The sequence below is a fragment of the Rutilus rutilus genome (genome assembly GCF_951802725.1).
Source record: "Rutilus rutilus genome assembly, chromosome: 16".
Taxonomy (NCBI): Eukaryota; Metazoa; Chordata; class Actinopteri; order Cypriniformes; family Leuciscidae; genus Rutilus; species Rutilus rutilus.
The window spans coordinates 12,270,296-12,292,929 of NC_140224.1; the positions used below are offsets into that span (position 1 = coordinate 12,270,296).

The 22,634-nt window shown below is 37.5% G+C and overlaps 1 protein-coding gene across 2 annotated transcripts in view; it reads right to left on the reverse strand.

Annotated features, from left to right (window-relative positions):
* The window catches only part of avl9 (AVL9 homolog (S. cerevisiase)), a 131,653-nt gene extending 109,598 nt beyond the window's left edge, over window positions 1–22,055 (reverse strand). The window contains exons 1-6 of one of the 2 annotated variants that reach the window (XM_084435157.1): window positions 21,810–22,055; window positions 18,290–18,369; window positions 10,798–10,918; window positions 5,634–5,719; window positions 5,334–5,405; window positions 5,167–5,256 (exon numbers count right to left, since the gene is read on the reverse strand). In XM_084435157.1, coding sequence (XP_084291283.1) covers window positions 5,167–5,256; window positions 5,334–5,405; window positions 5,634–5,719; window positions 10,798–10,918; window positions 18,290–18,364 — 444 coding nt within the window. In that variant the 5' untranslated portion in view covers window positions 18,365–18,369; window positions 21,810–22,055. Of the gene's footprint in view, window positions 1–5,166; window positions 5,257–5,333; window positions 5,406–5,633; window positions 5,720–10,797; window positions 10,919–18,289; window positions 18,501–21,809 lie in introns of those variants that run through there. The other variant, XM_084435156.1, reaches the window with a different exon arrangement.
* Window positions 22,056–22,634: the final 579 nt, after the last annotated feature.

Here is a 22,634-nt window from a genome sequence, read left to right on the forward strand (position 1 = left end):
TAAGGAACGCGTGAAGTCCCGAATTTACATCGGAAAAACCTTCGAAAGGTGGCGAGAACTCCGCCGGCAGAAGGGCTTCCAATCCGACATTCAGTTCCTCTGTTTTTGTAGAACAGGTAAATCCATTTTTCTTTCTAAACTGACGTTCATGTTCGCCAAACCAACACAAGGATGCAATTAGCTAGAACTATGCAGTCAGCGTTAACTTTGGTGAATACAACATGTATGTTTCTAGCAGCGATCAATCTCTATTATAAATGATCAAGCAAATTCACAGTAGGGCGACAATTTGTGTGAATGATTGTTTTCATCCACTGTTTGACGTGTTTGAATGTTCATTTATAGGCTATTGACAACTTTGACTAAATTTGTTTACGCCGCCGCCGTTGTTTATGCTCACTGGGAAACGTGAAGCTAACGTTATCTTGCTATTATTGCGTCCTTGTATGGGAGCTATAGTTATAACCTCAGGTGGTGAAACGATTTTAAGATAATGTTTCTCTTTTTCTGCATTCTGTTCTGCAATATATAAAAGCATTTATCTAACTTGGCGACATTACACATTGAATGAAGTATCAGTAAAACTTAACTTTGTTTGTAGTGACTATTTTGACTTTCCTTTATGCCGGAAGGGAGGGGAGGAGGGAGGAGACGGGATGAGGAGGAGGGAGGGTCTAGCTAGCTTCCGTTTTGTTTGACAACAATTCGAATGTCAACAAGAAGTAACGTCTCCTGGGATCGCTTAGAGCACCTTTAATTTTGCCATTCATAAATAAGTAGGGATGCACCGATTGGGAAATTCTCGGCCGATACCGATACCGATGTTTAACATAACAACTTGGCCGATGGCCGATGCCGATGCCGATGTTTTTTCTTTTTGTTATTTATTCCTTCTTTTGTGCCATGGAAACATACAAGTCTTTCGGCTCTTGATCACACTATCCTAGAATGAGCACAAATTCAATCAGACCAATTTATGAAACAAAAACAACCTTTAATGTCACTTTCTGGTTGACATTACCTTATTTATGACAAGTTATTTTTCAGTGGTTATGAGGAGCAATATGAGAGAGAAATTTGGTAATCATTGTCTGACCCAACAAAAAAACATTATAATATTCATTTTATTTTTCGTGTTCGCATTTATGAGGGAAAAAACAACGTGTCAGTTCTCTGTTACGGACGTGAGCGCTCTGAAAGCAGCACTAAAAGACTGCTTTATAACTTTCACAGAGACCTCAAACAGAACAGCTGCCTTTCCTTAAATTGAATTTCGTTTTGAATTAATTATATCTTAATTTTAATCAATGTTTCATGAACCAATTGCCTGGATTTAATAAATAAGAATTAAATATAGCAGAATCACGACATGGAGGCGCCGGCGAGTGAACTGGAGTTCGTCTCATAAATGAACCGAAACTCAGCGTATAATGCACATTCACAGCGTATTTAGACACATTTAGACGCATTCATAATCATTCATTACTTTTACCGGTTCTTTGTGGCAAGCTTTATGCGTGTGGTCGTGCGCTTGAGTGCGGCTATATTACATAAACGCTCATTATCCTGTAGGCTATATAAGTAATTAAATTAATATAAAGGGGCGATTTGTCCACGAATTACTTAAATGAACAACTAGCCTACTAGTCGACTAGAAAAAAACTTTTAGTCGGAAGCAGCCCTTATTCCACATATTTTCGAACCAGGCAACAGGACATCTGGGTTGAGCGAGCGACCCTGCGGAATGAACGAGCGGAGCGGAATATTCAGAAATGCGCTCTCCACTCACGAGCTCTGATCGGAACAAACCCGAACCTCACTGTCTGCTGAACTTGCGCAGAAACATCAAAATATAACCAGTTTTTTTAAAATGGTTTTTAAAACTACACTATTTTAGCACAAATTATGAGCTTATTGGCGATTTTTTTTATAATTATTGACAAAATTAGAATATAGTAAAAGTTTTTTGTTTTGTTTTTTGTTTTTTTTTAAAAGTTTTGGGTGGGCCTGTTGAAAAGTGGGGCCGTGCCTGAGCTACAGGACATCGTCTTTCAAAACATAACCTGCGCGAAAGAGAGAAAAAAAATGAATGCTTCATTGTACCCAGCACTTCTGAAAATGCACTTCCGAATGCGTCTCTGTCCCCAGCACATTTCAGACCAAACTGACGCCCATGTGACATCAGCGAATGTCATTTTTATTTCCCGATGGCCGATGGCAGTTAACGAGGCAAAGATCGCCCGTTACCGATGTTCAGCCGATGCATCGGTGCATCCCTATAAATAAGTGTTTTGACATGTCTAGCCGAGTGGCACTATCAATGGTACTGGGAGGGGGATTTAATTCTTGCATTTTTTTTTCGTTGTGCATGATCACAGTTCATATGTGTGGGGAAAGATAAGCTATTAGAGTAAAAATATTGCGTTAGGCTACTTCATGAGTTAATAAGAAAAAAGATTTTACAATTCCTGCAAATGCAGTGAAGTTCATGTTCTCATGATTTATTTTTATGAATAAAAATGTTTCAAAACATCCCCCCCTCTGTTTTTTTTCACAAATCGCACCCTGTTTGTATGTGTCATTGTCACTTCACTCTGACCACATCACATCAGTTTTGTATCTGCGCCACCTATTGGTCGAAAGTGATAATCCATTAAATCATATATTTAATTACTGTTTCTATGATTTTTCAGCCATTTCACCTAAAATTGTCTTTAAATGTCTTTAATTGCTCATTGTTGCAGTTGGTCTGACACTTTCAGCCACGTCTTGTCGTCTTATTCTGCTTGGCCCCGATAATTGCTGCTTGAAGCTACATTTATGAATGTTTTCTTAGTGTATTAAGTATGTGAATCTTTAAATGATATATATTTTAAGAAGTTGCTGTGTTTAGCAGCTGGGAAACCCCATCTCAGTTTTTAATCTTGCGAATGATTGTACACTCTAAAAAATGTTGGGTTGTTTCCTATGTTTGGGTCAAATATGGACAAACCTAACCATTGGGCATAAAAATGTAATTAAAAAAATTAAACCAATGGTTGGGTTCGACCATATTTGACTCAAGCATGGGTTGAAACAACCCAGCATTTTTTTTGTGTGTGTGTGTGTGTGTGTGTGTGTGTGTGTGTGTGTAGCAGTTTCACTATCTGATTCATTGGATCCTTTGCTCTCATGCAGCTTGCCTTATGTATCTTCCACTGTCTGAACCGTCTTTACTCCTCAAAAGACTGTGTTGGATGGGGTCCAATATGGCCAAAACTTTTTTTCTTTGTGTAATATGATTTAATGCAAAAAATAAATAAAAATGCAGTATTCCACTATAGCACTACAATGCATAAGGCAATGGGCAAAAATAGCAGTACAGGACTTTAGTGATGTTATACTGCTAGCACCCTTGTGGACAATTACCACCTTTTCTTTGAATTCAACTTTGAATTAAAAAATTCTGTGAAAAACAGAAATACTTTTCATTTTGACAATTAAAGCACCTGGTCTTATTGTCACTGTCATCGTTTATTTTCAGATAAATATAAAACATTTTATACTTCAGAACTGTTAAAGGAACACTCCACCGTTTTTTGAAATAGGGCTTATTCACTTTCTTTCCTACATTTAGATAGGTGGGCAAATGCATTTTTGTCTCAGTGCATGCATTGTTTTAGTTTGACAGGGTCGGCGCTAGCTTAGCTTAGCATAATGAATGGAATCCTTTGTTGCCAGCTAGCATGTCCTGAGTAAAAGTGATATAAAAAATAAAAAAAAACCACCTAATTACTTCTTGTGGCCTGCGTATTCACAACAAGTACAAATAGTGATGCAGATTAACACTAGGCGATTTCCTAGGCAGATATTGACTTATATATTAAGGACTATATTAGGGGGAAGGACAGGCGAAGCACTGCTACTTGGGCGTGATATCTCTGCGCCCAAGTAGCAGTGCTTCGCCTGTGCTTCCCCCTAATATAGTCCCAAGTCAATATCTGCCTAGGATCGCCTAGTGTTAATCTGCATCACTATTTGTACTTGTGAATACGCAGGCCACAAGAAGTAATTAGGTGGTTTATTTTTATTTTTTATATCACTTTTACTCAGGACATGCTAGCTGGCAACAAAGGATTCCATTCATTATGCTAAGCTAAGCTAGCGCCGACCCTGTCAAACTAAAACAATGCATGCACTGAGACAAAAATGCATTTGCCCACCTATCTAAATGTAGGAAAGAAGGTGAATAAGCCCTATTTCAAAAAATGGTGGAGTGTTCCTTTAACATCTTCATCTGTTGATTAAAATGTTTTAATACATTAAGGTTTTAATGGCATAATTAAAGTGCACTAGTTGAAATGTTTTACCATTTCAGGGGTCTGTTAGGCTTTATTTGAATATTTAAAAAAAGCACTATTTCAGAATTTTGTTGGATGCAGTTTTGGTCATGTCAATATTCCTAGCTTTATCAGGTTAAAACTCCATTTTGTTGTTTTTGTTATGTAATGTTTTATTGGGTAGTTGTGGCCTAATGGTTAGAGAGTTGGACTTGTAACCCGAAGGTTGTGGGTTGTGAGTAAATGAACAGTGCTCTCTTCACAGGCTGCTCTCGAGACAGGCTCCCCACTGCTCCGGGTGTGTGTTCAATACTCACTGCTGTGTGTGTGCACTTGGATGGGTGAAATGCAGAGCACAAATTATGAGTATAGGACACCATATTGGCTACACGTCACTTTCACTTTTTTCACATTATTTTTTAATAATTCAATGGTCCGGAGTAAATTTTTCCACTTATACTACAGTACATTTCTATACCTTAGAAATGTTATCAGGTTTTTGTCCTTAAAACACTCTTAATTTTTTAATTAAGAAATTAATCATTTCTTACGTATCCCATCCCAAGCCTCTTTATTACCCTTCCCATTTTAAATTGACCCTAAATGAAAAACTTTGAGGGATCTTGATCATTACCTTTGGACTTAAGATCTAAATCTAAGATTGTGCACAATGTTTATATATGCATGTAATATATGCACCTTGTAATGTATATATGTATACACCACTGATATGATTGGAGTTCTTAACTTCATAAGTGTAAAACATTTGAACTTACTGGTCCTTTACATCGTCTTGCTGCATTAGTTCTTAAATATCTGAAAATGTAATGTGTGTGAAAGATCTTGCCTTTAGGATGGAGATCTGAGAGAAATCTTTTTCTTCAAAGTAAGCGTGAGTTATGAGCTGAAGCTTAGCCTCTATCATACCAAACAGTGGCTGAAACAACAATGCATAACATTAATAATCAGTATTTTTTTATGTAAATCAAGGCTTCTCTAGCATATGCAGCTTACCAATCGACTGAGAACGCAAACACTCTTCTGAACTGTCTCTCTCGTGATATCTGCCTCTCGTACTTTCAGTGCCTGTAATACACAGCATTACAATAATATAAGACTAGATATAATGTAATTCTTTAACAGTATCTATAAAAAAAAAACAGCTTATTTATTTATTTAGAGAAATTTTTGTTGGATTGAGGAAACTGTTTTACATCACTATGATGGCACCAGACAGCATTTCCCTGGGTTATGCTCAATTAAAAAATTTAATCTTACACAAAGCATTGTAAGTATAAATGATTGTGGACAAACCTTAGCCTCCATCTGTCTGTAGCAAGACACTCCATAAACACATTTCAGCTGTCCATCCAGAGGAGGCAAATGAAAGTAGACAGTGTCTGTCCATAAAAAACATAACAATGTGCATTTTAAAACAGATATGCTGATAAAATACTTCACTGATTATATCTATGATCATTGCTCAGTCTGAACATACCACACCCCCATCAGCTTATCTTACATAAAAAAAATAAAAAGACAAACACACACACATACAATTGATTATGCCTAAAGTGTATTTGTAGTTGTCGATGTGAAAATGAAAGTTTTTTTGCTAGCTTCAGCCTGACACAGTTATCATTTTCACGCCCTGCGCCATGTTGTTTAAATAGCAAATGCATTTGCGCCCATTTGTGCGCCCATGGGCGTGTTGGTCTGAAAACAGAGTGTGTTCAGGTGCATTGTTGGCACGTAGCTATTTTGAGGCAACTGAAATAGACTGCGCCATTGACCAACAAAAACCTGGGCCCATATGTATAAAACTTCTCAGAAAGGCTCTTAAAAAGAAGAAAAGAAGATGGCGCCACGGTCGGATGGCGCGCAGTATTTTGTTCTGTTTTGTTTGTTAACTCAGTGTCTTGTCAAGATTTTCGGCGTTCTTTAACAAGAGAAGCGCTTCTAAACATTAGACAAACAACTCCAGCGGATTTATTTCCCACTTTTCCCACCAAATCATTATTCCCCAAACAAAGGAACATCGGCGCAAAAGGGGAAAGCGAGCGGGTGCTCTTGTACGGCTACGTAGACGCGGGAACCGAACAGTGCTACCAAGCATTTTTCTCTCAAATGTTCGTTCACTGTGTAACAAAATGGATGAACTCCAGCTACTGATGGTGAAAAGCAGAGACTTTCTAACAGCGTCTGTCCTATGTTTCTCGGAGACTTGGCTGGGTGATCTGATCCCGGATTCCTCATTACAGCTGGCTGGCTTTAGGTTACTGAGGGCGGACCGGGACACGGTTCTTTCCGGTAAGACGAAAGGCGGAGGTATTTGTTTCTATATTAACAGTAGCTGGTGTGTAGATATCACAGCAATTCTGCAATATTGTTCACTGGACTTGGAATCATTTTTTTATAAACTGTAACCCATTCTACTCGCCTCGCGAGTTCATGTCGTTTATTTTGGTCTGTGTTTACAAGCCCAGCGCTCACTTGCCGATCAGATACTAAGCGTGGAGCGAACAAACCCAGATTCCTTAGTTATCGTACTTGGTGACTTTAACAAAGGTAATCTCAGCCACGATCTCCCCAAATACAGACAATTCATCAAATGCCCCACCAGAGAAGACAACACTCTGGATCACTGTTACACTACAGTCAGTAAAGCCTACCACGCAGTCCCTCAAGCAGCACTGGGTCACTCTGACCATGCCATGGTCCACCTGATTCCTGCTTATAGGCAGAAACTAAAACTCTGTAAACCTGCTGTGAGGACATCAAAACAGTGGACCAGTGAGGCCTTAGAGGACCTGCGGGCGTGCTTGGACTCTACTGACTGGGACATGTTCAGGTTTACTACCAATAGTCTGGATGAATACACAGAGGCTGTAACGTCGTACATCAGTTTCTGCGAAGACTGCTGTATTTCAACACGCACCAGGGTGAATTTTAACAATGATAAGCCCTGGTTCTTAGGTAAACTCAGAAGGTTGAGGGTGGAGAAAGAGAAAGCATTTGGGAGTGGGGACAGAGACAGATTCAAGGAGTCGAAAAACAGGTTTAGCAAAGCTGTAAAGGAGGCTAAACGACTGTACTCAGAGAGGCTTCAACATCAGTTCTCTGTTGACGACGCTGCTTCTGTCTGGAGGGGGCTCAGGCAGATTACCAATTACAAGCCCAGAGCCCCCCACACCACTAACGACTCTCGTCTGGCAAACGACCTGTATGAGTTTTACTTTAGATTCGAAAGGCAATTGGACTGTCCTGTTCTACTCCCTCCCTCACCAGTTTGCCTACAGACCCAACAGGTCTGTAGACGACGCAATCAACATGGCCCTACACTTCACCCTCCAGCACCTGGACTCTCCAGCAACCTATGCCAGGATCCTGTTTGTGGATTTTAGCTCCACCTTTAATACCATCATCCCTGCCCTGCTTCAGGACAAGCTCTCCCAGCTCAATGTATCAGACTCCATCTGCAGGTGGATCACAGACTTCCTGTCTGACAGGAAGCAGTGCATTAAGCTGGGGTTACAAGTCTCTGATTATCGGTCCATCAGCACCGGTTCCCCTCAGGGCTGCGTCCTTTCTCCTCTGCTTTTCTCCCTATACACCAACAGCTGCACCTCCAGTCACCCGTCCGTCAAACTCTTGAAGTTTGTGGACGACACCACCCTCATTGGGCTCATCTCCGATGGGGATGAGTCTGACTACAGGTGGGAAGTTGATAACCTGGTGTCCTGGTGTAGCCAGAACAACTTAGAGCTCAATGCTCTGAAGACAGTGGAGATGGTTGTGGATTTCAGAAGGAACGCAGCCCCACCCACCTCCATCAACCTGTGTGGTTCCCAAGTAAACACTGTGGAGTCCTTCCGCTTCCTGGGTATTATCCTCTCCCGGAACCTAAAGTGGGAACTGAACACCAGCTCCCTCGCCAAGAAAGCACTTCAGCGGATGTACTTCCTACGGCAGCTGAAGAAATTCAACCTCCCCAAGATAATGATGGTGCACTTCTACACAGCGATCATTGAGTCCATCCTCAACTCCTCCATCATCACCTGGTACGCTGCTGCCACGGCCAAGGACAAGAGCAGACTGCAGCGTATCATTCCCTCTGCTGAGAAGGTGATCGGTTGCAATCTGCCTTCCCTTGATGACCTGTACTCCTCAAGGGCACTGAGGCGAGCGAAGAAGATCGTGGCAGATCCCTCCCACCCTGGTTACTCCTTGTTCCAGCTACTTCCCTCTGGCAGAAGGCTGCGGGCCGTTAGGACCATCACCTCACGCCATAAGAACAGTTTTTTTCCTTCTGCAACTGGCCTCTTTAACAAGGCCTGGAGCTCTCATTGACACTGACTTAAACTTGAAACTATAAACTGTTAACCATGCCATATTTACACTGATTATAAACTATAACCTCTTAAACATTGCCATAGTTGCACTGACTTTAAATTATAAACTCTTAGCTCAATATTTGCATATTTGCACCATTGCCTTAAAAGGTATTCTATATGTATTTTTGGTGCTCTTATATCCTGTATCGTTGTATGTTATATGTATGCACCTTCCTGCCAAAGTAAATTCCTTGTCTGTATAAACATTCATGGCGAATAAACCCCCATTCTGATTCTGATTCTGATTAAGAATAGTCCTAAGCTTTGTCTTAAGTGTCAAAAAATTCTTAGTAAAGAGTAGGAATTTTCTAAGAGTATGAGACTTCTACAAAGAAGCCAAAAGCAACTTTCAGTAAAGTCTAAGACTGATTCTTAAGTGCTGACTGAGGTGGCACTTATTGTAAGTGCTGCAAACTATGGACTACAATGATGTCAACTCAAAATGGTCGCCCTCAACCTCTGAATCAGCCAATAGTGAGCCTGCAAGGGTGAGGTCACAGCAGCATGACACCAATGTAATAATAATAAAATCACCTAATTAAGACACTGAAACATTTATTTCAATACTTACATTTATTTTAAAAAGTAAAAAAAAAAAAAAGTGCTATGGAATAATTTTCTATTGATATAGTATGTCTCAGTTGGAGTGATGATGCAAACATGAGTTCCATCATCGGCTCCAACAACTTCAGGGAAGCTTGCAATTCTCATAAAAGTGGCTTGCTTTTGCCGCATGGTTTGAAGATCAGTTGGAAAGTCAATGAACTGCCATACAGTAGTGGCCAAAATTGTTGATCAGCCTAGGAAAACTGACATCTTCACCCTTTATCCAAATATTATTCAAAATGTAAAAAAATATTTTGTAAGCATATTGCATAGTACTTTGAGTCAATTGTTTTATTTGTGATGACACACTGAAACATACCAAATCATGCAAAGAACACATGCAAACACAAGAGAGAACCAGTTAAATATTAATAACTGATTATGTTGTTGTCATTGTATTCTTTTTCCTGGAACTTTTTTTTTTTTCTAAACAAAACTAGTTTTGTAGTCTGTAGTTTTTCTAAACTGTAGTTTTTTTTTTTTTGCCAAATAATTTTGTCAGATAAAAACCTTCACTAAGTTAAGTTATATATATATATATATATATTTTTTTTTTTTACATTTTGATGGACTTGTAAGGTCATTTAAAAAAAAAAAAAAAAAAAACCTTTGCACTTTCATCACTTTGGGCCACTACTATGTTTGGTGTGGTCTGGTTAGTGCCACAATAGTGCTATTTCAGAACCTGCTAACTGTGGACTGAAGGACCAAGTCATCACCGGTGCACTGCTGCATTTTTCTAGTCGCCAAAAACGTCATTATTACTTTTCATTACAGCAGTCAGAGCACTAATTTGTTGAGTGGGAGGAGTTATTAAATTTCTTACAAGGTCAGTTACAAAAATTATTTATTGTAAAAGTCAATAAAAAAATATGCATTATGCTGCATTTGTCACGGTGGTTGCAGGTAAACCGGCGAAGAAGACAAAGATATTCCAACACAAAGTTTTAATAACAATAAACCTACAGATAAGTGAACTTGAAGCAACACACACACACTTAACATAGACGTTACCGGACCATGAACAGAATACAGGCAGGAACTTAAATACACAGAGATAATTAACTAAACGACGAACAGTTGTGATGACTGTGTTAGTCCATGGTGACAGATGAGTGGCGGGCGGCAAATAGGAACAAGGAACAGAAGACAGGAAGAACAACACACTAAAAGTCCTTGAATTGAATACAACTGAATATAATGGTGACAGACCCTAAAAAACCCTAATAAACCAGAGCTATATAATAATAAATATATAATAATAATAATAATAATAATAATAAAAATTATAATAATAATAATAATAATAATAATAATAAACCTGAGTTATTTCACATTGGCTTTTCAAGATATTTTGTACAAATGGTACCAGATTGTATAGAAATTTACAACTGAAGAAATAAAAGTATTTAGGTAGAATTTCAAAAACTCTTCTCAATTTGTACTAAAGTGTAGTGTAGTGTAGATTGAGACTTTACCTTCCTGATAATTGTGCGCTCCGTCGGGCAGTGCCAGGAAAGGCAGGTACTTCCATTCCTCTGGGAGTGTGTTACTGTCATGACCCGCACTGGGAATAATGGGAGGATATGAGAATTCTACCTGAAATAAAAATAAAAAGACAACAGTAGACTGATTTTAGGTTAATGATGAAAAGGGGCTATCTGAAAACTATAAAAATCTAGCATATTTTTAGCACAGCTCAAATATTTGAACAGCTTTGTACTCATCAATTTTAATAAAACCAAATGTATTTTTTACCAAGTTAACCTGTCATGGCATGTGGTGTGAGCTTAATATGCAATGAAAATAATATAATACCTTTGCATGTATAACATTTTAATTAGTTTTACAATGAAGAGTTTTGAAAATTAAAGTACTTTTTTTTTTTTACTGTTGTTTTTAAGAGCAGTCTCTCAGGTGTTTGTAAAATGTAGATTTTTTTTTTTTTTTTTAACAGGCTAGGTTTATACTTAAAAAGATTAAGAAATAACTGATGACAAGCTAAGTTATTGGAAATATAATAAGATAATGTACCCTGAACCGTGGAGGTTTTGTTTGAATTAAAGTGCTGTTTTGCTAATTAAACTGCAGATTTCCATTGATTGCAAAATTCGACATGGAACACAGCAGATCAAATGCATGAACACTTAGGAAACCATATTACTGCATGCTGTAGTGAAGCACACGACTCAGGAGAATATAACAAAAACAGTCCAATAATCCAGAACAAGAAAAATCAGGAGAACTGGCAACACTTTAAACCTTAGACCTAAACATAGATGATACCATAAACAGAACTAGGGAAAATCAGGGCTTGAATACATGGGGAGACATAATGATTGACAGGTGTACGTAATCAATAACCAAGGGAACAAACTAGGGAAGACAGGTAGGCAGACAGGGAAACCAAAACACCATGAGAATAAAATATGAAATACTATGGCAATGCCGCATATGAGTCTACCTGTCGAGACATTCCCTTCTCTGCCTTCTTTTATAAAATAATCTTTTTATCATAGTAAAATCTACATATCATTCCCAACAAAAGTATTGATTAGCGTAACACATTTTGAAGATTAGTGAACAGGCAGTCGATTCATTAAATAATAAGCTATTTTCTCACAAAAGCAGTTTTTTCAGTGTAGTGAAGCCTCTTCTCCATTGACATCCATTAAAAAAATGGCCTCTGGTCTCCTTTCCTGCGTACCGACACAACCGCAGTGTTCGCATTAGCCGTTATGCTTTTTTAGCTAAAGGTTGCAGGCTTGTCTAGTGGCTTTGGTTGAACAGCCATATCATGTGACATTGCAGGAACTCCTTTACAAAAACAAGGCTTCCAGAGATCGCTGTAATATGCAGATAAAGACGTTTTGGAGACAACAAACACATGATTGCAATGTTGATGATGTTCTTCAAGCCATGTATTTTCATAATAATAGATTATATTTATAATGCAACGCTAATCGACATAACCTCTATCATTGTGCAAGAATACTATAAAATAATATATTTGCTGTCTGATTTTTTTTATCCAAAGCCACATCAGATCCAGAAGGTTATTTTAAACACTCGACTTGCGTTATAAAAGTATGTTTGGAGCAAAAACATGTTTTTTGGAAAAAAGAATTGTCATGTATTGATGGTGTGCTAAGCTAACATGCTAGCTAGGCCTAAGATGCACCTGCCACCTAGCTGAGCAAATATGTTATGTTTATTAATAATTTTGAAATGGTAAAGCTCGCTGAAATGTTTCTTTTTTTCAAGAAGGGCATTTGATACAGTTTCCAAGAAGGTGAAGTGAGATGTTTGATCAAAGAAATGAGGGATTAAAACAGTATGAATAGAAAGTCGTCAGTAATTATAATGAAGACAAAAAAAAACGAATAATTAGAGCCATAACCAGGCCGGAGAGGTGTAAAGAGAGCACTTGATGGCTGCTCTGTCAAGTCTTCGTCATCGGTTAGGAACCTGGGTGTGCTCTTTGATACCAATCTTTCATTTGAAAGTCACGTGTCTAGTATCTGTAAAACTGCATTTTTCCATCTTAAAATATATATCTAAATTACGCCATATGCTCTCATTGACAAATGCGGAACAATTAGTTCATGCATTCATGACCTCAAGGCTAGATTATTGTAATGCTCTACTGGGTGGTTGCCCTGCACGCTTAATAAACAAACTACAGCTAGTTCAAAACGCAACAGCTCGAGTTCTTACCAGAACCAGGAAGTATGACCATATTAGCCCGGTTCTGTCAACACTGCATTGGCTGCCTATTAAACATCGCATAAATTTTAAAATATTGCTGATTACTTACAAAGCACTAAATGGTTTAGCTCCGCAGTACTTAAGCGAGCTCTTAACGCATTATAGTCCTTCACGTCTATTGCGATCTCAAAATTCTGGCCAGTTGATAATACCTAGAATATCAAAATCGACTGCTGGCGGTAGATCCTTCTCCTATTTAGCACCAAAACTTTGGAACAGTCTTCCTAACATTGTCCGGGAAGCAGACACACTCTGTCAGTTCAAAGGTAGATTAAAGACACATCTCTTTGACCTAGCATTCACATAATACATTATAGACTTCTATAATTCAATGTTAGGCTGCATAGATCAAGTCAGCCGGAACCGGGAACACTTCCCATAAATCCTGATGTACTCGTTACATCATAAGAAGAATGGCATCTACGCTAATTTTAGTGTCTTTGTTTATCCCGAGGTTTTCCCGCAGCCTGCCGGATCCAGGCCGTATCCAGATCTGACGAAGGACCTTCGCTTGGACCCGATGACAACGCAGTGCTGAAGTGCCAACTAGTCTCTCCCTATGGAGGATCCCTTTACCACTCTACAGATAAAGCGTTGTCGGGAAAATCCGTTCCGCGTACCTACCCCGAAGTGACAAAATAAAATACAATTCTGTATCAAAATTTATAAGGAAAGACCAGTACTTTGTTTAGGCTTGGTTTGTAGGGTATTACAAACCTGCGCACATATATTCAAACGCACATAATTATAAACCAATTCTTAATGCGCATGTGAACGCCATCAGCGTTTATCACAGGTTCGCGTTTAAAGTCTGTGTAGAGAGAATGGTGTCGTCTTAGCGGCCCCTAATTTAATATCAAATGATCGTTGCGATGGAAGCGAATCAATCAAAACTAACTTTAGCCGTAAAATAACTTTATTAAAGAGCCGCTATAAAGCCAAAACAATCTCTGTTACCTTAAATTATACGTTTATCTCTGTAAAGCTGCTTTGAAACAATCTACATTGTTAAAAGCGCTATATAAATGAAGATGACTTGACTTGAATGTGTGCAGTGAAGACTGAAACTGAATGGGGCAGTTTGCACCACAAAACAATAGAGGCAATACACTGAATGGTTGCTTAGAAGATGACAATAAACATCAGTTAGCATTTTAGAGTCTTCTCAAAATAAAATCACCTGACATAGTCTTAAAACACATTTAATACAATTTTAGACTTATCTTCAGATTTGAAATATAATATGGTCAGACATGTGGCTTTAGCTGCAGTGCATTTCTAGATTAAAACCATGCCAACTTCAACTTTATTTTCATAAAGACTTTTCATAAAAATACGTTTCTAATAACTTTAAAAAAAATGTAAGCTTTTTATAAAAAATATATAATTATGACAATAATTAATTCTGACTTTACAATAAACTGCCAAGTGTCTGCTTTCAAATGAAACCATACTTAGGCTATGCTTTTAGCACAAAGGGTTCATGAACTGTAATTTGGATATGCCATTTCTTGGGATTTTTTCAAAAGCGGGGGTGGGCTAACAAAAGGCTAACAGGTCAGCGGACTGAGGGGGCATACTGCATTGTGCCATCATGCCTTTTTTTCATATTAAATGCACAATTTATGCACATCTTTCCTGACAAGGTATTCTTCATTTATATACAGAAGTGAGGCAGCCCACTCCCTGGAGCTGTTACAGTCCAAGATGGAAAAAAAATAAAAATGATGGCCCGGCTCGCAAATGTACTATGGTGCAAGGATGGTGTTTTATTTATATACAGTGAGGGGTACTTCCCCACGGGGTGCGCAGTATATGGCTAGCCTACGAATGAATGAGAGAAAAGTGCAATTTTCACCAGTTTTGCTTGCACTTTCTTGAGCCCTAGCCTATTCGGATGGGATTAACTTTACAAGAGTAGATGGAGTAATGTAATTTTACCACAGGACGTCTGTAATAGTAATGGCCAATTCGCACAGAATAAGATATCTCAGTAAAACTAGCAGAAGTGGGAGGAGTAACTCTATTTGCGCATCGCCGTCACCCTCCTGTCGCCATTTGTGTATTACGTTGCTTCCTGAAATCACGTGCGCAAACAACCTATATATATATATATATATATATATATATATATATACAGTATATATATATATATATATATATATATACAGTATATATATATATATATATATATATATATATATATATATATATATACAGTATATATATATATATATATATATATATAATGTATAGTGTGAAACTGCAGTTTATGAATACCTGAATACCCCGTTTGAGCTTCCGCAAGACCTAATGAAGTTCATTCTTGTGTAACGCAGCACGTTTGAGCTTCAGGAAGAACCAATGAGGTTCATTCTCGTGTTACTCAGCACGTTTGAGCTTCCACAAGAACTAATGAAGTTCATTCTTGTGTTACGCAGCATGTTTGAGCTTCAGCAAGAACCTATGAGGTTCATTCTCGTGTTACGCAGCACGTTTGAGCTTCAGCAAGAACCAATGAGGTTTATTCTCGTGTTACGCAGCACGTTTGAGCTTCAGCAAGAACCAATGAGGTTCATTCTCGTGCAACGTAGCATGTTAGAGCTTCTGCAAAAACCAATGAGGTTCATTCTTGTGTTATGCAGCAAGCTTGAGCTTCCGCAAGAACTAATGAAGTTCATTCTTGTGTTACGCAGCACGTTTGAGCTTCTGCAAGAACCAATGAGGTTCAATTTCACACATTTGAGCTTCCGCAAGAACCAATGAGGTTACATTGGTTACACTGAACACTTGAAAAGAGTTCCAAATAGTAGGTTAGTTTATATTACATTTTTAATCAGCATCATAAACTAGTGATATTTGACTAAATTGGCTCCTAACAGAAAGGCTTGTAATAGGAGTCAAGAGGTCTAACCGGTTACACCATTTGACATTTCAGTTTAAAATCAAATTTGACAGGCATTATCATGGACACCTATGTAAGCATGTGGTCTCGTGGTAATATTTAAAATATCATTTTTAAAGTTACTACTCATTTTTATAATAATGATGAATTATCAATGTATTCCTGGGGTCATACCATTTGACATTTACTTAAGGATACCTGACCATAGCCTAAAAATGTCAACTTATTTCACATTTTAATGAGAGTTACTAACATTTGCATGCAGCAGTTAGTGTCACCAGGGGTCCTTCTCTGTGATATAATTTCCTGTCACATGGTCTTTTTATACAATATTAACAAATGACTCCTTGAATGGTGGTTACACCACCTTGACACTTCAGGAATTTGACTTGACTCGCATGATTCCCCAAATTAATTATAATATTTAGAACAATGGTGTTCAATTTACTTTTATTTAATGTTAGCCTAAATAGTTCTGATGTAAGATTATGCCAAACTAGCTGATATGTTGTTTTATTGAGAATTTCACCTTTTTTAAACAAGATCAATTATTTGGTATAAGTTTTTACGGTTACACCAGATTAACATTTTTGCAATCATCCCCCAAATATTCTCTCAAAATGAATTAAAACCAGAAATTTTAGACTTTGTCCTCAAAAAAGAGAATGTATGCAAGTAATTTGCCATTTTATTTAGAAATTTTAACCCTATTAAATTATGATTTTTTTTTTTTTTTTGCAAGGTTGTAATTGCAAGGTTAAAGAAAATAGTGGGGAGAGAGGGAAAATTATTTTAAGTTTTCAGGGAATGTGGTGTCTGTATGCAATGTTATTGCTAAGCATGAACACTAGGGGAAGATATAGACTGAGAATAAAGATTAGAGAGCTTGAATGTACAGAGGTTGCACCAACTAGTGGACTTTAATGCTCTGCCATGACACTTTAAGCGTCGACTAGTCACTGGTAGCCTATAGAGGGCACAACAGGATAAGAAATCTTGGAAGTCCACTTTAAAGCTCAATGTCCAAACAGTTAAAATGACAAATAAATGCATACTCTGAGAGCGCTTCACAAGATGTTTGATTATGCTATAGATGCTCAAAATTAATCGAGAGAATGCACGTTTTAAACAGCTTATTGTACACCTAAGTTTATTTGCCGTTCTAAACTAATGGGTGCTACATTGTAGATTGTGATGTGTGTGCGTTACAATGCAGCATCCATTAGTTTAGAGCGGCGATTCATTTACGTGTACAATAGACAGAGAATCATTCAGTAGCGCAGAAATATAAAAGCTCTTCCAAACTTTATAATGACAGTGAATAGAGGACGAAATTTTGAAGCCCAAAAAAGTGCATTCATCCATCATAAACGTACCCCACACGGCGCCGACGGGTTAATAAAGGCCTTCTGAAGCAAAGCGATGCATTTGTGAAAGAAAAATATCCATATTAAAAACTGAAATAAAGCTTCCGGCAGACGGCCTACGCACGCCAACTTACGCCAAAAGAGTAACCCCTGACACAATGTAGAAGTAGCGTAAACTTTGATGCCTCTCACGGTTCAAACAAATAGGGCTGGGCAACAAACTCAAACTTTTGAACAGGATGAAGTTTTAAAATGAAAACACACTAGTGTAACATATAGTTTTAAAAAAAAAAACTGATTTAATTTGATTTGTAACGACCTTATTACAATGTCTTATTATTCTAACTGAATTTATTATTCCTACTATATTTGTATCTTTATGTACAATAATTGAATTTGTATGTGATGCCTTGATACGTTATATACTATCTCTTGTACAGCCAGTGACCATTATTCATCTGGTCATGTGATATCAACATGGAAGCCACCATGAGGGAGGGACACCTTTATAAAGAATAAAATAGCTTTTGCTATACAAATGTATGACTGAAATCTACTCATGTGAGTGGACATCATACAATAAGTGCCACTCATTCAAAAATAAAATAAATGTGTTTTTGTTGTTTTGTTTTTCTGGACGGAATGAAGAGGGCAGTAAAGCTGGATCTCACACACTTTATCACCATCAGTATTGAATTACAGGCGATGTTGTTGATAATGTATGATCATTCATCATTCAATGAAGTCGAGCTCCTTAAGCAGATTTAATTTTGCATATTGATTTTTTTTATGCATTTCTACACCAAAGTAATGGTAAATAATACATGTAAAATAGTAAAAACACAAATTATTTGTAAGGGTAATAGAGAAGCGCACGGCACGTTTGAAGCAGATTAATATTAATAAACAAACATGAGGACAGTCTCTTACCTGACAACCCTTTTTATGGTGAAATCCCACAACTACGATGTGCAGCACCGGTTCCTCTTTGCACTGCGACTCCATCCGCTCTATTACAATCAGATCAGAGTTCAAAAGAGAAGAAATAAAAAGTAAAATATTTGTTTAATGTGTGGAGCCTATAACTTCCGCACTCTTGACCGTCAGTTAGTATGTCACGCGATGCTCCGCCTCCAGCATAAACAAACACACCAGACGAAAAGCTGTCATACAGACTGCCGAGAGAGGGCGCGCCATGGCTCGAATAGATAGATCATCCATCAATCCATCTAGCCATCCATTTTCCAAAGCGCTTATCCTGTGTAGGTGGCCAGTTCATTACAGTCTCAAATATCATATAACATTGATATTTTTATTCATATTTTGAGTCAGTAAGTGACAAAATAAAAACCGTATAACAAGAACACTTTCCAGCAAACACACGACGTCGCCAGGATAGTAGTCCTTGTTTAGTCTATATGACAACGTTTTGTATTGATATATTTTGTACATTTTGTGGTTTACATGCAGAAACATGCTTTCATTTATTTTGGAGTTGTCCTCATTCAATTTGTTTTTGGTCAGATTTATTTTCTTTTATTAATGCTCACATCATGCCTTAGCCTGGCAAGCCAGACCTACATCAAGATGTTAGGTCTGGCAACTCTCCATAGACACGGCTCAATCCGAGGGGCGGGATGAACGGCTGTCTTTCCAATTCCCTCTGCACGCAATAGGACAGCGCTTCAACCAACCAGAGCGTTTTCCCAACAGCGGAGGTAACGTTAGTTGATAGATTCAACTTTTGCCATATCTGGCCGGCAAAACTACGAACACATCTTCCTTTTTTTAAAGAATGACTTAAGTGCTGTTCTATGCTCTTTTCTCAAAGAAAAACTTAACTCCAAGTCTCCAGAGTCGCGGACAAAGCCGATTCGAAAGATGTTCGCCAGCAGCCGCCATTCTTTGTTTTCAAGTAGCAGGTAACCGTTGCAACTCTGTCGTCATTATGTTAAGCCCGCCCCGCCTACTCTATACACGACGTGATTGGCCTGACCCAATTTAGGTTTTTGCAGCTTGAAAGTCAATGGAGAGTTGCTAGACTGCCCTGGCTGCAAAATACATTTGCTGCCGCTAGGGTGCGTCTAGATTTCTAGGCTAATCATGCCTAGCTTTCAACTGTGTTTTAGAAATGCTTTATTTGTTTTTAGAGTGTTTGCTCATCTGCATTACGTCTATAGGACGTTTCCTGTCAGATGTCAAATAGACATTTAGAAAATGTTTTTAAGATGTTTATGATTTAGAATGTATGTAACACTGACATCTTAAAGACGTCTATCAGATGTTTGTACGCAGCAGATGGTTTCCAGATGACGTGATCTTTAACAGACATCTTGCAGACGTATGTGTGCTATCTGTGTAAAAACATCTCAGTCTCAGAAAAAAGTTTTACATACATTAAAACTTAAACATCTTAAAGACATCTTCTAAATGTCTATATGACATCTAACAAGAAACGTCTTAGAGGCATATTGCATATGAGCAAACACTCTAAAATATACATCTTGTAGATGTAAATGGAGACATCAAATAGATGTCTCCAAGATGTACTTGTGCTATCAGGGTACGCTGTGACGACGATGTCAATTAGTCGTCATTTGGTCAGCGTGACATTACTTTATGGCAATGTTGTGAGGATGTCGTGGTAGAGTTCCATTTTTTTTAGAATCTTGGCTAACGTTCCGGAAATGTCATGGGCATGTCCTCAAACGTCGTCGCTAGTTAATCCCATGGAGAACATTGTCCCCTGGTCTTCAGATAATAGCCTATTGAGAATGAGGACATACGTCACGGTAGCTTGCTGTCACGTGATGAATTGAGCCCGTCCACCATTTTGGGATCCTACGCTATCGGTTGCCAGGGGCAACAGTGTAAGAGCGATACAGAGACGGAGCAGGAAAGACGGCTCGAGGAATTATAATAGAAATTACGAGAAAATTAAGAAATGGAGAAGAATACGGCAAAAGAAAAGGGTCCTTACAGGGAGAAACTTACTACCAATGCCAAAAAAAAGAGTTTTTTTATTTAAAATTTTAAATACGAAAAAACTGTAACACATGGTTCCTACGGTTTCCATGACAATCGTGTGAGACACTGGAGCAGTTTTTTACACAGCAGTGTTTTCCAGGCATTCTAAAATAGTGCGACAACCTCCTCTACTACCAATACAAACAATGAACGGTGCTGGCGGGTATCCTCCCAAAATGGCGGAAAGGGGAGGAAGACGCGGTCTCTGGGGGCTGTGTCGTGACGACATCTCCTCATTCTCAATAGGCTGTATCAATGTATTTTATTTACAAGTGCCATATGTGATATTAATTTGTCATGAATGACATTCTATTTATACAAGCTGCAGAGATATTCAAAAAGCTTTTCTTCATTCAATTGAAACAAAATTATAGCTATAATTAAATTGTAGGCAAAAAATTATTTTCATTCTTTTATTTTAATTTAAGTGTCATGTTTCTGATTTGTATAAATATATTAAGTAGACGATTGATTTATATTTAAATATTCAGAAACTGGTATACCATTTTTGTTCAACTTTCATTGTAGATTAAAATAAAAGACTGAGAAATCAATGCCTATGTCACCATTATGTTCAGGTCATAGACTTTCAGTTGTTTTCATTCATCACCTGTGTTTCCCTGTCGGTTTCCCACCACCGATCGCCTGTTCCTGAGTTTATATTATTAAAGCGTTTGAGATTATCTTCTTCTTCTTTGCGACGAGCCGTGACAGCCTATTCCAAATGCTGAATGCATGTTTCACGGTTTTCAGTATTAAATAAAAGGATTTTTACGCACTCTTTTAATGGAGTGAGCGAAGTACACTAAAAAAATCTGTTGGATTAAAAAAATAAAAGTACATCGGTTGCACATTTATTTTATGGTTTCTCAACATAATTTATTGATGTTCTTGTTGCCTAATTTATGGAGGGCCTATGTCAAATGAACATGTTTTTTATGTTGTTTTTATGCTTTTTGTCACGTGACCTTGTGTTAATTTAACATGACTTATGTTTAAATGAAAGCTTTATCCAGTAAAGTGGTGTTTCAATAAATAAAATCATAATAAAATAATCCTGATAAAAAAAAATATATATATATATATATATATAAAAAAAAACATTGACAAAAACTGATAAAATCAATCCCAGATCAAATTAATTTTCCCAGTTTGGGAAACCATAAGCTGACTGATATATATATATATATACACACATATATATTTAAACATTTTTAGCAACATTAAAATGGTAGGTTTAAATGTTAAAACCAGTAAGGCAATAAATTGCAAATATACATAAAGAGAAGCAAGTTACACACATAGCTTATTTATCCTACCAAAAAGCAATAAACCTGACTACAATATGGTACATTTTATTTTTCAGCTTCCAGTTTGCAAAGATCTAATGTGAATAATATAGATACTATACTCCTATCCTTACCTCAGAAGACCCTGCCCTCCGCTGGTAGGGTAAGAAAGAAAGCCTCTTCTCTCACAACTCTCCACCAACTCCCTCTGCCTCCTCAACACTAAGGCTGCGTTCGAAACCGCATACTCAATGAGTAGGTACTTAATTTCATTAAGTACTTACTTAACGAGCGCTAAAAGAGTAGGTACTTTATAGCCAGATCTCGTTGAGTATGAATGCGAACCGGACATCTGCCATGTTGATGTTATCATGTGACCTACGACGCGTTATCACAAGCACAACAACTTAAAAGATTTGAACGACACGTTTAATTCATCTGTCTGTAAATATCTTGATATTGATTAAACTTGCTCATTTTGTGGTCTTTTTGAAGAAACTGCTGCCCATTTATTTTGTGAATACATTTAGGGTTGATTTAAGTTCTTATATTTAACCCTACTGATGTGACCCACCGTTTTATCCGATATTATTTATTTTTATTACGAAATCACAAAATTGTCATCTCTTGAATATGTTGTTAATTTCTTTATTTTATATCCAAACATTTTCACCCACAAGCAAAAGTGGCTTACTGCTTGATGTTTTCCTCTTTTTCTTGTTGAATTTAACTCTCGTTTCATCCCTCAGGCCTAGGCCTATAAATAACAAAAAAATGAATTTTTTAAAAAGTATTGTAATGAATTATTTAAGAAAATATATATTAAGATATTCAACCTTGTAGGTTCTTTTTTCCTGTGTACAAAATCTCATATTATGTAGGCTATGCAAACCCATGAGATATATATATATATATATATATATATATATATATATATACCTCATAACATCAGTAACTCG